The 15,673-nt window shown below is 35.8% G+C and overlaps 2 protein-coding genes across 3 annotated transcripts; both read right to left on the reverse strand.

Moving 5' to 3' along the window:
* Window positions 1-55: 55 nt before the first annotated feature.
* BNAC05G41610D (protein GL2-INTERACTING REPRESSOR 2) lies at window positions 56-741 on the reverse strand. Its single transcript, XM_013784697.3, has one exon. The coding sequence runs from the start codon at window positions 616-618 to the stop codon at window positions 262-264; it is 357 nt and encodes a 118-aa protein (XP_013640151.1). The 5' UTR covers window positions 619-741; the 3' UTR covers window positions 56-261.
* Window positions 742-4,886: 4,145 nt separating this feature from the next.
* On the reverse strand, window positions 4,887-8,201 carry LOC106452489 (uncharacterized protein At5g41620). Of its 2 annotated transcripts, none has more exons than XM_013894628.3 (4): window positions 7,991-8,201; window positions 7,428-7,919; window positions 6,582-6,704; window positions 4,887-6,327 (listed from the first exon to the last, which is right to left on the reverse strand). In XM_013894628.3, the coding sequence occupies exons 2-4, from the start codon at window positions 7,884-7,886 to the stop codon at window positions 5,077-5,079; spliced, it is 1,833 nt and encodes a 610-aa protein (XP_013750082.2). In that variant the 5' UTR covers window positions 7,887-7,919; window positions 7,991-8,201; the 3' UTR covers window positions 4,887-5,076. The 2 variants fall into 2 exon arrangements, with proteins under 2 accessions (XP_013750082.2, XP_013750084.2); XM_013894630.3 differs by having other exon boundaries at window positions 7,428-7,933; window positions 7,991-8,121.
* Between the last annotated feature and the right edge of the window lie 7,472 nt (window positions 8,202-15,673).

The raw sequence follows: 15,673 nt of genomic DNA on the forward strand, positions 1-15,673 counted from the left end.
TTTAATTGTATGATGTTTAAAATTTTACACACATATTAAGTAGTACGTAGTACCATAGTCCATAAAAACTAATTTATAGTCCATAAAAACTAATTTATATCATACGGTACCATTTTAACTATGTTTTCTGGACAAGCAAAACAATAGACAACATTTCAAAGTGGAGCAGTGATTAGCACTACTCAATGACAAACGACTACTAGAAGATGCAAGAGAAAATACAGAAACAAGAACGGTTGGATCAGCCTATAGGTTTAAGTTTTAAATATTGGTTATGAAGCTCTTATTGCGTTTAGTGGTGACGGCGGGAGCGGTTGTATCGGCAGAGGCGTTTTCATGGAAGAAATCGAGTAGGACGGTGCTTTTGCATTTAGGACACTTTGGCTCATCCTGAGAGAGCATAACGTACATAAGGCAACGAGGGCAACCGACGAGGACCATTGAGATTGGTTTCTCCATCTCCTCCTGGCTCGGTTCAGAGGAAACGCATGAGTTTGGTGAAGCTGTGTTTGATCTGCTTGGAGACCGAACCATACTCATCTGCTCGCCTTGAGAAGGAGGTGGCGAAAGGTTCAGCTTCAACTCGAGCTTAGGACCGCTCCTGTTCCTCCGTCTCATTGATTCTCTGCTCTCTCTCTCTATTTGGGGGTTGAGAAAGAAGTGTTGGCTTTATTGAGAAAACTTCTTGTTGTTCTGGTTAGGCCATTTTATAAAACAAACATCCACATAAAAATGTTGAGAGAGAGATTTTCATTACAGCTTGATTTAATGGGAATTTAATTACGGCTGGTGAAAATATAATAAATCATACACTAAAATAGCTAGAGAGATTAGTCTTTAACTGTTAGAAATGAATTATCACCTTTTTAAATGGCAATGTTGACACGTCGTCTAAAACAAAAATTAAATTTTTTATCGTTTTTGATTACTAGATTTTATTATAACTGGTAGTATCTATAACTCACCCAGACATGACGATAAACTGTACTATACAAACCAACATACTACAACTTTAGTTGGTGGTTTTGATTTTCAAACTAGATATATATTTTTTTTATATGGCTTTCAAACTATATTTTCCAAAATTTAAAGTATGTTTATGGGTTATTGTATACGTATTAGATTTAATCAAGTAAATTATGTATTCTACAATATAATATTGTGATAAAGAAGTTCACGGACAGACTAATCTCAGTTTAGTTCACAGTTGGGTATATTTGTAAGTGCTTTAACTGTTATCAAATTCTGTTGTTCAAAATATCGTATAGGTTATATATATATATATATATATACAATATATATATTGTTTACAATAGTTAAAAATACAATAATATTATATGTATGTTATGTATTTCTTGTTTGCATTTTTTTAAAATAAAAATTTCTAGTTTGCATGATAAATTTATTTTCCAAAACATATTAAAACTATACATACATACAATATTTGAAGTCGTAAATCAAGTAACTAGATTTGAATATTTTAATGGATACATTGCAAAGAAGGTACAACCATAATCTTTTACTACGGGGATCGTATTAAATAAGTGTTATTTTTCTCGGAAATTTCATTTGGTATTTATCAAATAGACTGGATGAGTCACTTCTACTGGTTAGAGCCTTGGAGACCAATTGTCATGCTTCCGAGTTTGACGCCAGCCGGAGGCGAACTGCTCTTCCATGTCACCAAAAACGGGTACTGAGCCTTCGAACTCAGGACATACCCTCCCGGGTGAAACCCGTCCGCTACCTGACCGGGCCCAGGGAATAAACCGCGAATTACCCTGGATTATCAAAAAAAAAAAAAAAAAAGAATTACGAATAGTATATGTTGACAGCAGAGAACGAATTGTCTTTGATTGTATTAATGAAAACAGATATGTATACGTCTTTGTATAGACCGCATACGTACATGCAAAGGTGTCTTAATCGATGCAGGAAAAGAATTAAATGTCTATTAATGTTAATCACAAGATAACAAAATCTTGTACAGAAACTAGGAAAATGGCTACGTCAGAGTTAATCGTTGTGACTAGAATATCACGTAGCTTCACACCAAAAGCAAGCGATTATTATTGCAGTGTGAGTTAATTTCCCATGTGAAATTATTTAATGATTTTTTTGGAAGAAGGATTTTGGTAAGACAAATTTATATATTATCTTCTTTTTTTTTTTTTTGCCATTAACAAACAGACTCATATAGACTCTGCGAATCAATCTGGTAACTCCGCATCCATGTGAACGACGGAAGACGATTGTTTTTTGGCACATCGTGCTAGACTATCCGCCTTTTGATTTTCCGTCCGGGGTACATGAATAATCTCTGAGCTAGTAAAACGTGTCTTCAGTAGCTTTATGTCGTGCAGATAACTCTCAAACGCCGACCATTCCTCTGGTTCCGAAACCATCTTCACCAATTGAGAACAATCTGTAGCAAAAGTAACCTGAAACTGATGTAAATTCCACATACATTCCATAGCCCATATCAGTGCTTCCATCTCTGCATGAAGAGGTGAAATACATGCCCTAGAATTCCTTGCATCCATCAATCTCTGAAAGCCCTCGAGTATGCTATATCATCCTTGACCTGAATAAGGTTCTTTATCTTTCCAGGAACCATCTATAAAGCACCAACGACCAACCCGCGGCTGACGATTCAAAACCTCAGTCTGTTGTGGTACCTGCTTAGTCTTCATCACCTGAGCCTCAGACCAAAGTGTTGATTCAGTTTCTGCAAGCGTAAGTATATCTCTTGGGTCAATATCCAAATTACTAAAAACCTTATTATTCCTTCATTTCCAAATATACCATAATATCCACGCAAACTGATGATCTTCCATTTTCGGGAGTACCCTCCAAAAAAGATGATCCATATTCGTAAATAGAGAACTAGTGGGGAAGTAGGTTGGGTTAGACGGTATCTTTGACAAAGCCCAAACTTGACGCGCAGGAGGGCACTCAAAAAACACATGGTTTATTGATTCCTCCTCAGCTCCACATCTAACACAACAAATATTTCCCTTCATTCCTCTTGCTTGCAAATTCTTCTTAACAACTATACATCCGGATACCATTTGCCATAAAAAGTGTTTAATCTTCGGAGGGCATCTCACCTCCCAGCAGAACGCTTTCATAATATCCACTGTGGGACCATAAAACACTGATGGTTTTGCTTTGTCCGGATAGACCCGTTCTAACTGATATCCTGATTTAACTGAATATTTCTCATTATATGTGAAGTGTCATCCATTCCTATCCACCATCTGAGTCTTACTCAAAGGAATACTTTCAATTTGCTGGTCTCGGGCGAGTGGTCCTGATAAATTTATATATTATCTTAATGATAACAATAATAAAAAAAAGATAACAATATACTATTGAATATACTATATTTTCTGTTTTTACTATTTTAGAAAATTATTTTAATTTTAAAATACATTTAATTTTAATTTTTTTAATGAAATTATAAGATAATTTGTATTATATCAATTATTTTTATTAGTTGAATTGTGATTAGATATATAATTAACAAAATGTATACTCATTAATGATTTAGCTTCGTTGACTAAACTCTCTTTATAGATACGTGAATTCGTGTAAACGACATGGGCAGCGTAACAAACGATTAGATGGACGGGATGTGGTAGCTCGTTTGGTAAAGACTTTGGGGGCCAATTGTCATGCTCCCGGGTTCGACGCCAGGCGGAGGGGAACTGCCCATCCTGTCATCAAATGCGGTACTGGGTGTTGGGCCTTGTCCCCAGCCCAGGTTTAAGCCCTCCCGGGTGAAGTGGACCGCTGCCTAACCGGGCCCAGGGAATGATCCACGTAAGTGAAGAACCCTCGATTATCAAAAAAAAAAAAACAAACAAACAAACGATTAGATGACTCTGTACATTTTGGTTTAATTATTCTTTACGCCACGATGCAAAAGACAAAGCTATAATTGTCATAAAGAAAATGAATGTTTCTAAAACGAGTAGAAAAAATTAGCAGGTGCAAGTGCTTAGACAAAAGATTTATCTAATTCCAGTTTTTTCATACTCAATCTTCAATTAAAATCATTTTTCTTTGACAAAAAACTCTTGCGTGTTGGTTTTCTCCAACATTTTTTATCATAAGAGTTTTATAACGTGGAAATTAAAATACGAGTATCAACTTTGTCAAACATCCAAATATCTTACTTTATGCACATCAAACAGGCCAATGATACTAAATCGGCCATATGCGACAGTTGACCTTGGATAGTTTTTCTACGTAGCCATGACAAGGATACTAAAAATAGGTGACCAAGGATCATAAACATAGAAACCATAACAACGCATCTGTCTCATGCAGGACCGGCCCTGAGATTTTGGGGGTCTGTGATAATGTTTTATGTTAAAAAAAAAAAAATTAGGTTTTCGTGTCTATGTATATTTTTAAAAAATTTTGGGGGCTTGTTGTAAATGTTTCGCATAGCATTGTTCGGAGCCGGTCCTAGTCTCATGTCATGTGGTATATACAATAATAACAAGTCTCCTATACATATTTCAAAAGATGTGATGAGCTGACAACATAGTAATATACATATTTACGTATGGTGTACAGTTAACAATACGTATACATGGTTCAAATTAAAAAGTTCGTTACACAGAATTCAGAAATAATATAATTCGTGCAAGTACCATAATGGGAAGTTGGGAACTACCAGTCGGGTCTCCTGTGGTATATACAAGCGCGGAAGATAAAGGGCCTAATCATCAAATTAGTTGAGAAATTGATATTAGAAAAGCCCACAACTAGAAGCCCATTCGAATTAACTGTGTTTATAATTAGACAGATTCTGCAAGAGACGACGGTGTAAAGGAGGGGATAGTGTTCTTAGACAGTTTCTGCAAGCTCTTGCATGTTTGGATCATTTTCAGTCCAAAAATTCAAGCTTTTTTTTTTTGTTGTTGTTCTCAACTTACATACGAAGAATAACCACACTTGACAAAACGAGGCGGAACAGAGAAAATGTAGATCATTAGTACATGTAAAAAGTCTTTTAGATTCTATTGATCTCTGCTCCCAAATTTGCTAGCTTTTTTTAACTCATTACCATCTTGATTTTCTAGCATTCTGGTTTTCACCTTTGGCTGCATCAGACAACCGCGACTTCGAAACTGATCCACCGCGGAAGTTACTTAGTCTTGGACCCGAGAGGAGATGATCTTTTGAAGAAGCCTTGCTTGGTTTATACGCTTGCGTTTCATCCAAGTAACCTTTAGGCTCAACCTCAACAGATCTTCCCCAGTCCAATCCTCCGTCTCCACTTTTCTGAAGCTTCTCGCTCTGTACAACCCAATCAACACAATCCGATATGCTTCTCTGTAAAGAAAGGCTTTTACTCGGCGTTGACTTTCTCCCTACTCTGTTGTTCTCTTCTCCATAAGGCCATTTATAGCTCTTGTTCTCCATGTTCAGTTCTATGGAGTGAAGATCGCTTTCTCCGCCTGAATCTTCTTCGTTTTCGTCCTCAACTTCTCCATCTTCGATGTTATAAGAACCGAAACCGATGTGGTGGTTTAGGTACTCTTCAGTCTGAGGCGGTTCAATGCTCTTCTCTTTGCATCTCTTTGCTTTGAGGTAGGTTTGAAGCTGGTTCCTCAGCTTATCAACAGCCGCGTTTTTCTCCTCGAGCTGGTGCTTAGCCTCCGAGAGTTTCATCTGCACTCTCTCCTCCCGCAACGCGTCAGCTAACTGCAGCATCTCTCTCTCCTTCTCGACTTCTTCTTTCACTTTGAAAGACTCTCTCTTCAGCTCTTCGACCTCGGCTTTGTCTTCGCTGATGTCTCTCGCTAGCTCGTCGCAGACTTTCTCCACCATCACTCTCGCTCGCTTCTCGTTCTCTATCTCCTTCACTGCTTTCATCAGAGCTGCTTTTGTGTCGGATAGTTCTTTGCCTAGCTTCTTGTTCAACCCCTCGAACCTTCTCCTCAGCTTCCTCTCCACCTCGAGCTCGCCGGCGACGGATTCTATCGCGGCCTCGACGACTTCTTGCTCGTGGCTTTTCCACGCCGCTTTCTCTTCGGCGAAACGCTTCATCAGGTAGGTGACGTCGCTGTTTTCCGGTTTGTGTTCGCGGATGACCTCGTTGACCTGTAGGCGAGCTCTTTCGAGCTCGGAGTGGAGAGCGGAGACGAGGGACATGCTGGAAGATGGGCGGTCTTCTTGACCCCACATTCTGTTGATGATTTTGAGAAGCTCTTTCGATGTTGTGAGAGCGTTACTACAATCCTTCAACCGTGTTTTCACTCCCACGGTTGTTGACCCAGTCGGTGTCTCTGCTCGTGATCTTGTCTCAATCTGCAATCAAGAAATCAATGTGAGAAAGCATATGGGATTCAGTACCTCTTTGTTGCTCTTATTGACTTACATGTAATGTATATGTGCATGACAAAATATATACATTGTATGCTTCTAACATGCATCATCCAGAGCTATATGACATGAACAGCACAATCAAAAGTATGCTCAATGGAAGCTACAGATAGAAAGGTGGTCCCCCCTTAATGCTCAAAGACACAAACCCCAAAAGTAAACGAAGAAAATCAACTTACATCCATGAAGCTAGCGTTGCTAATACGATCCCTAGCCACCACATTATGATCTCCAAGCCTAAGCTTCTGCACAGTGGAGGATGCTCTTCTCTGTCGGCTTCCAGTCCCTGATCTTTCCATCCTCTACAAAAAAACAAAGAGTTTCTCAGCTTCCCTATAACGCATTGTCAATTGCCATATTTAGCATTATATAGGTAGATATCTTTTCTTAGGTCTCAATTATAAGAGAATCTAGGCCTACATTATTCCCCAATAAATCAACCGCTAAATAACCAACCACAACTACCTCCATATGATCAATGAAAAAAAAAACTCAATTATGCAAAAACTAAACGGCACCAACTTATAAAGGAAGCATACCCTTACGCAAGCACTTAAACGTGATTTGTTAAGAGCACATGACAAAAGATTCTTAAGGATCAAGAGTTTTCTAATCTTCTCTAATCCCACTTCTTAACATCAATCAGAAACTGCACCTAAAGAACTATATAATACATTCTCCACTAATTAATAAAATACTCAATGAAGGTTGCAACTTTGACCAAATTCAGACCTCAGAATCACACAAAAGACTTCTTATCATAGTTGAGATCTTTTATCAAAGCAAATCAGTTTCTCTCTCTCTCTCTCTCTCCTTTGATCAGTCAAAACAAAATCACATGGCGCCAGCAATAATACCGAATCAAAGCACATTCCTTTACCTCCTCACCAATCAAAAAGAATAAGACTACTAGGTTCAACCACAACATTTAATATTAGTTTTGGTCACTCGAACCAGGGACCTCTAACACAATGGCTGGTGGCGAGGATCCTTTCTAGTTGAGCTAAAAGGAATAAGAGTTTTACCTCAGAGACAGGACTATGCGAAGGATCAGAGAGGTGAGGCGGCAGAGAACCAGAACGGACCGACCTCGGCGGAGGAGGAGGAGGAAGCGGCGCGATTCTCTCCTTTCTAACCTTTCTACTCGTTGCCTCTTCCACACCTCTCGGCGAAGAAGGCATCTCGTTCATCTCCCACAGAGTCGCAGCCAGCTTCCTCGCCGAAACAGGAGCCGCAGGCGCTCCTCTCCCGGTCTTGCTCCCGCACTGCGACGGAGAAGCAGCCGGAGAAGGAGATCGGCCCATGAGCCTCCACGTGGGGACAGGAGTGGTGGATCCTCCTCTTTTCCCGACGACAATCGCTCTCTTGAAACGGTAGCCTTCCCTGAGAACGGAGGAAGTCGACGACGTCGGAGAGGAGCATCCGCGCTTCCTGATTTTCCCGAGGAGGAGGAGATTCTCCACCGTTTGGTTCTGCCTCGGCATTTCCAAAGAAGGCGCTAATCGTAGATCTCTTACCTGGAGATATGAAGCTATGGATCAGAGTTCATCGATCTGTTAAAAAAAGTAGAAGACAAAAGAGTACTTACAGAGCTTCAAACCATTTCAATGGCGTTTCAGGAGACTGAAGATAAAAGTGAATTGGGCGAATTCGAAAAGTGACGGTTGCTGTATTTGGAGTACAGAGTGTAATATGTTAAAGTGAAAAGACGAAGGGGGTGCTCATCCTCTGTGGTGAGGTACACTGTATAACATGCTCACCTGGTTTTATCTGGATGCAAAATGTCAATGGAACTTGTCCCGTGGTTTACAGAATACAGCGTGTATATCATTGTGAACCGAATTAAACCGGAACAATCATTTAATGGAAACCAGAATCAATCTGGTTTTATAAATCGGTCCTCTCTTCACGTGTCCTCAACTTTAAAAATAAAGAAATACATTCTGTACTTTGCATAGTTTATGGCTGGAATTCGAATAAAATGGATCCGATCTTAATCTTTAATTCATTGTTTTGTTTTTTTTTTTTTTTTTTTGGCCTCTTATGACATAATCTTTATACAAAAAATGAATAAACCAAAGAAACCGAATTTAGCCAACACCAAAAAACCAAATCACTACTCATTTCAAAAAAAAAAAAAAAAAATCACTACTTATTTCACTTTAGAAGGCCTTTTTGACTTGGACTTCTGACTCTCTTTTTTTCGAGTAAAGAAGTAAATAACCATATTGTATTCTATCTGGTTGCGTCATAAATTTATATCAATTTTATTTTTCACTTTCACGTTACTTTGACGGATCGTTGAGAGCAACTATGTTCGGCTAAATTATGTCCCTCTGCCTAACAATATATCCATCGGTCAACCAACTATTTGATTCGGAGATAAGAGATTTGTTTCTATAGGCTTCTCTTACGTGAATCGGATGCATGCATTATATAGTTGATATAAACGATAATTTCATTCAATCGCTTGGGACAATCACAGCGAAACATTTATAATAAAAAAACCTTATAACGTTAATACGTATAGTTTGTATTCTTCTTTGTTTCAATTTCACCAAATGTACAAGCAAAACCAGGCAGTGTATGTTCGGTTGATCTGCATGTGCTTATGTAGTTTGCTATTTTCTTATAAATATTAAATGTGGAAAAAGAATTTTGTAGGTTAACTTATATATATAAATTATAAAGTAGTTCATCTCGTAGATTCAAAGGTGGACCCCCATATCGTGTTAATATCATGCTTATGACTCATAAATCATATGATCATGTTCCCAAATACCTTTTTCTCCATTAGACAACGAGAGTGAACCGGCTTTCTTTAAATATTCATTATGACTGATCATAATTCCAACTGTTCCGATATTCATTTCAAATGGTTTGTAGCATAAATGTTACAAGATAAATTTATCACTTGCAGCATCGTTAACTATAATTTTGAATTATGCTTCTGTGTGTGTTTTTGGAGTTGAGTTCTATACTTGTAATCATCTTCTTTTGTTTCCTTTTTACAAGGACAAGACATATCATTTAAGTTTTACTACAATGGGAGCACATACAACCGAAGAAAGTAAAAGAGAGCAACAAACACGTCATAGACAAGGAATCTATAAACCAATTAAAGTTGAGAGAGATGATTAGAGTTGAATGAAGCAGAACCAAGTTGATACATACGGCTCCAAATGGAGAAAGCGGATCGAGAGTTGCAGATCTGGTGGATTAAGTGGATCAAACAGAATAAGAGTCATTCAAGCGGATCGAGCGTTGCAGATCTGGTGGATTAAGTGGATCAAACAGAATAAGAGTCATTCAAGCGGATCGGGTGGAACAAGAGTGTATCAAGTGGATCTAGTGGTCCATAACTTATGTTTGACTGGCAAAAGTGGATAAAATGCGGTTCAAAATACTGTATAAATTTTATATAATTTATATAAAATCTATATTACTATTTATTTTCATAATTGAACGTATTTATTTTTAAATACTAAAATGCAATAAATATAAACTAATTATAGTAATTAATTTAAATATTATTATTAATTATATTATAGTAAATTTAAATATTATTTATTATGTAACAGTATTATTTAGTATTTTATACACTAATTAAAATTTATATACATAGTAATTACATTATCTGAATATGAAACATAAATATTATAATACATTAACAATTTTTAAATTATTACAAATGTCAATTAAAAATCATAAATGTATTTAAATTGAGAAAATATAATTTATAAATACATTACATAAAACATAAAGAAGTTATAGTAGTTTTAAAAAGCAACATCCTGCCCATTATAGTTTTTCATTTTCATATTTGTTATTTAACCAATTCATGTTATTATCATCATAAAATTCACAGAGTGTATGCTACCCTTCTTTCATAGGTAAAAGGCGTTTCTTTACTGTTTGGGTGTATGATCCACTATTTTTTACTGTATGAGTATGGTTCATCTTATTTTAAAATTGCATTGTTGATATGTGAATGGGAATAGAAGGTGGATGCCACACCCCTTGTGTAACGCCCACTAGTTTTCCCACCTCCCATTCTTAGCCTTAGATTATCATTCATTTGTCTGGTCTCTCAACCCTAGAGGAACTAGACATTATGATCAGTAGCGGCCCTCGGTACAAGCTGGACAAGCACTAGCTTCCGGCCCTCAATAAAATAATTAAAATTTCGGTCTTCAATTCAACAAATTCGCCAGTAGCTCAATTGGTTTTTTTAGCAATTGATATATGTAGAAGTCACGAGTTCGAAGCACTCTGGCTCTTTTTTTTTTTAACTTTTACCTCTTTTACTCTTATATGTTATTAAAAGTTATAGGCCCATAATTTTTTTTGCTTCCGGCCCTTAATTTCTCCGGACCGGGCCTGATTATGATATTAAAAAAGGCATCATGCTGTGATTGGTAATTTGTGGAGTAAAAGAGAGAAATGTAAAATAATAGAAATGAGAAGAAAAAGTTAATTAGGGAAGAGAAGGAAAAAGGGGGGGTGTTATTTTTATAAAATCTATAGTAACAAAGAGTGTACGTTTTTCTTCTTAATCAGTAGTAAGAATAAATGGAAAGAACTATAATTTCACCTGATTAACAACTTCTTGGAATAAGAATGACAAATTTGTCACCATTATAATTTGGGTTAAAAATGTTAACCAGTCAAAGACCATATGTTTGAGTATGAGCCAAAATGATTATCTTAGTTTTCGAGATTTGTTCATATCTATAAATTTCACAAGCTGATTAACCGACCGAACTTAACAATATTTCAAACCAAACCGATTGTTTAAAACAAAACAGGTTGTCACTACCGGCCGGTTATAAGAGCATTTCTAGAAGATACTCTCTCTCTCTAACTTGAAGTTTTTTGCTCTCAAAAAAAAATTTTCAAAACTTTAAATTTGAAGTTTTGAGAAGTGAAACTCTATATTTGAAGTTTCACTTTTCAAAACTTCAAATTTGAAGTTTCATATTTTTATTTGCATTTTAGTCCATACATTACACATCACATTTATGATTCATAAATATTTTCTTGTTTATTGTTTTAATTCATATCTCATAAATATTTTAATTTTTTTACAGAATTTAAGTTTTACACATAAAATTAAATAAAATTTTAAAAGAAGAATTAAAATATTTTAAACTAGATTTAGACAACAATAATATACAAAAGAAGCTTAACAAAAAAACTTTTAAAAATTACATGAAGACATAACTATTACACAAATTTAAATATTACAACAACACTAATAGTCAGGTAAGTTTGATCCAGAACCTTCAAAATTTTCAAATATTGTCCACATTTTTTTAAAACTGAAGATGGTTGTTGTTGTTGTTGTTGTTTGTGATGTTTTTCGTACAATTCTTTCTTGTTCATATCGAATATATTCAAGACTATTAATATCATCTATAAAAATTAGTATTTTAGCAATACTTTATGTTTCTTTTTTACTTTATTGTTCTGATCTAATGTATTTACAAGTATTAATATCATCCGATTTCAACAAATTTTAGCTTGTAATCTACAAAATAAAAATGAGGAGACCATTTTTACTTTAGAATGCACTAGTAGATCATATATGCATTACGAAAATCATTATATTGAATAATATGGTATTTGTTTGAAGTTTAATATTAATTATATTATTTTTATTTAAAATTTTATATTTTAATATAATAGTTTATTAATTAATATTGTTGTAATATGCTTATATATGTACTAGTTATTTACAAAATTTATATGAATTCAAATTAGTTATGACAAATATAAGGACTATATTATAAAATACAAATAGTTTTGAAGTTGAATTTGGAGTTTTGTTTTTGAGAAGAACACTTTTAGACTTCAAATATAGAGTTTTGGAAACTTCAAAATAGAGTTTCTTTTTAGAGATGCTCTAACGATATTAGAGCATCTCCCACAGAAACTCTTTTTTTTTTTTTTTGACAACAAACATTCACAGACTCATGTTGACTCTGTAAACCAAAGTGATAACTCTGCATCCATATGTACGACGAAAGACGGTTGTTTCCTAGCACAATAACTTTAAATATATAGTTTTTTACTCTTCAAAAAAGAATTTCAAGACTTCAAATTTAGAGTTTTAAGAAGTGAAACTTCAAATATGAAGTTTCACTACTCAAAACTCCAAATTTGAAATTTCATCTTTTCATTTGCATTTTTGGTCCTTATAATTAATTATACATCACATTTATGATTTTTAAGTATTTTCTCATTTATCATTTTAATCTTTAAATTTTTTGTAGATCATAAATGTTTCAATTTTATTTTTATAAATTCAAATTTTACACATAAAATTAAATAAAAAATTTTTAAAAGAGATTTATAATATCGTAGAACTAGAATTAGACAACAAGAATATTACAAAAGAACTTAATAAAATTTTTTTTTTGAAAAGATACATGAAGACATAATTATTGCACAAAATTAAATATTATAACAACACTAATAGTCTAGTAAATTTTTTTTGGAACCTCTAAAATATTTTTCAAAAAATTCTGTTTAATTGAAAGTGGATCATTACGGAAATAATTTTACGGAATAATGTGATATTTTTCTTGTACTTTAATAACTAATTATGTATTACTATTTATAATTTTATATTTTAGTATAAGATTTTATTAATTAATATTACTATAATATTTTTATATATGTACTAGTGATATATAAAAGTTTTATGGATTTATTTATGTACTAGTGATTTATAAAAGTTTTAAGGACCTTAGTGTAAATTACAAATAATTTGAAGTTACATTTGAAGTTTTGCTTTTGGAGAAGAACACATTGAAACGTCAAATATAGAGTTTTGCAAACTCTAAAATAGATCTAAAATAGAGAGTATTTTTGGAGATGCTCTTTGTGTGTGTTACGAGTATCACCTTTGCCTGTGGTGTTTTGAAAGTAGTAACCACTTGCAATCAAAACGATAAAATTTGAACTTTGGAAAACAATTAACTGGATAATTTTTTGTTCAAGTTTATAGTGTTACAACCAGTTTTTAACACGGTTTCTGTTGGATAAGCTTGAGTTGCAAGTTTCCTTTTTCCTTATTTAAAGTTATGATTATCTATAAGGATTAGGATATTATATGTGTGATAATACTATAAGGATTAGGACATGTCTAGGTCCTATATAAAGTAATGCATATTGTGATGCATATGTGTGTGAGTTTGAGATATTGATTTTGAGCTTTGTGATTGAATAATAAAAGAAGGACTTCTTATTGATATTGTGATTCTATATTTGGTATCAGAGCTTAAACAACTATGAGTGATACGAAAGATGATCTCGTGCTAAGCACCAAAGATGTCGGGGCTGCATCTGTTAAGCTTCCGATACTTACTTCTTCAAATTATACAGTTTGGGCTATGAGGATGAAGATAGCATTAAAGGTGAGCAAAGTCTGGGAAACAATCGACCCTGGGAGCAAAGCAGAAGATAAAAACAATATGGCCATCGCCTTGTTGTTCCAATCAATACCTGAAGCTTTGGTTCTTCAAGTCGGAGATTTAGACAATGCAAAATCTGTTTGGGATGCTGTGAAATCACGCCATATAGGAGCAGAGAGAGTACGTGAAGCAAGACTATAAACCTTGATGGCTGAGTTTGATAGATTCAAGATGAAAGATGCAGACACAATTGATACATTCGTAGGAAAACTTTCAGAGATAACCTCCAAGGCAGCCTCCTTAGGGGAGACAATCGAGGAGCCAAAGATTGTCAAGAAATTCTTGTCAAGCTTGCCAAGAAGGAAGTATATTCATATTGTAGCTTCACTTGAGCAAGTATTGGACTTAAACTTGACAAGCTTTGAGGATATCATTGGGAGATTGAAAGCTTACGAAGAAAGAATAACTGAAGAAGAAGAAGACACAGTTGATGACCCGAGTAAACTGATGTACGCAGACTCAAGGCAGGAGAACTACGGCAATAACTATAACAATCGTGGACGAGGACGCAGTGGACGAACAGGTTGGCGAGGAAGAGGCCGCGCGCGGGGATCGTTTCAACAACAAAGAGACGCGTATCGGCAAGGACGAGCTGGTGGAGGTGATGCATCTCACATTACCTGCTTTAACTGTGACAAACTCGGACACTACGCTACGGATTGTCCCGACAAACTGTTGAATCTTCAAGAAACTGTTGAGAAGAAGGAGGAAGACAACACACAAGAAGCAGACGCTCTCATGATGAATGAGATAGTTTACCTTAACGAGAACAAGGTAGATCTTAAGAGGCTTGAGGGTGAGGAAGATTCGATGGATATTTGGTACCTTGATAACGGCGCTAGCAACCACATGAGTGGTAACCGACTGTTCTTCTATGAGCTGGACGAAACGATCACTGGCAAGGTACGGTTCGGAGATGATTCCAAGATAGACATAATGGGAAAAGGTTCGATCCGTTTCATAGTTAGGGGTGGAGAGAAAAAAGTGCTAAGGAATGTATATTACATACCGGCACTACGAAGTAACATCGTCAGCTTAGGACAAGCTACAGAAGTTGGGTGTGAAGTTTGTATGAAAGATAATCAACTAAGTCTATATGATAGAGATGGACAGCTGATGGTTAGGAGTACTAGAGCAAAGAATCGATTGTATAAAGTAACTCTACAGGTCGATCTCATACAATGTCTACAAGTAAAGGGGTTAGGAGACAGTACGTTATGGCACACACGTTTGGGGCATATTAGCAAGGATACAATGAGACTCATGGTACGTAAGGAGCTTGTAAACGGCGTTCCAGATATCAATCACAGCTCCGAGACGTGTGTGTCCTGCCTAAAAGCAAAACAAACTCGCAAGCCGTTCCCGCAAGCTACATCATATCGAGCAAAGAATCTCCTTGAGCTGGTACATGCCGACCTATGTGGACCTATCACGCCACCAACCCCAGCCAAGAGTCGATAAATCTTCGTCCTAATAGATGATCATTCTCGATACATGTGGACGGCATTGCTAAAAGAGAAAAGCGAAGCCTTTGAAAAGTTTAAAACTTTTAAGATACGTGCTGAACAAGAAACTCGCACAGAACTCAAGAATTTACGGACAGATAGAGGAGGAGAGTTTTGTTCTCAAGAGTTTCAAGTGTACTGCGAGAAGAACGGAATTAAGCGAGACTTAACCGCACCATACTCTCCACAGCAGAACGGCGTAGTGGAGCGACGTTATAGAACGCTCCTTGAGATGGCTAGGAGCATCCTAAAACACATGAAACTCCCGAACCATCTCTGGGGTGAAGC

The sequence above is a fragment of the Brassica napus genome, chromosome C5 (assembly GCF_020379485.1).
Source record: "Brassica napus cultivar Da-Ae chromosome C5, Da-Ae, whole genome shotgun sequence".
NCBI lineage: Eukaryota > Viridiplantae > Streptophyta > Magnoliopsida > Brassicales > Brassicaceae > Brassica > Brassica napus.

Excerpts from the sequence above, each read along its gene's own strand:
- LOC106452489 (XM_013894628.3), bottom strand. The coding sequence starts at position 7,886 with ATGCCGAGGCAGAACCAAACGGTGGAGAATCTCCTCCTCCTCGGGAAA. Across the intron at positions 6,705-7,427 it reads CGCATAGTCCTGTCTCTGAG|AGGATGGAAAGATCAGGGAC; the intron begins GTAAAACTCTTA and ends GTTTTTTTGTAG. Across the intron at positions 6,328-6,581 it reads GCAACGCTAGCTTCATGGAT|ATTGAGACAAGATCACGAGC; the intron begins GTAAGTTGATTT and ends TCTTGATTGCAG.
- BNAC05G41610D (XM_013784697.3), bottom strand. The coding sequence starts at position 618 with ATGAGACGGAGGAACAGGAGCGGTCCTAAGCTCGAGTTGAAGCTGAAC.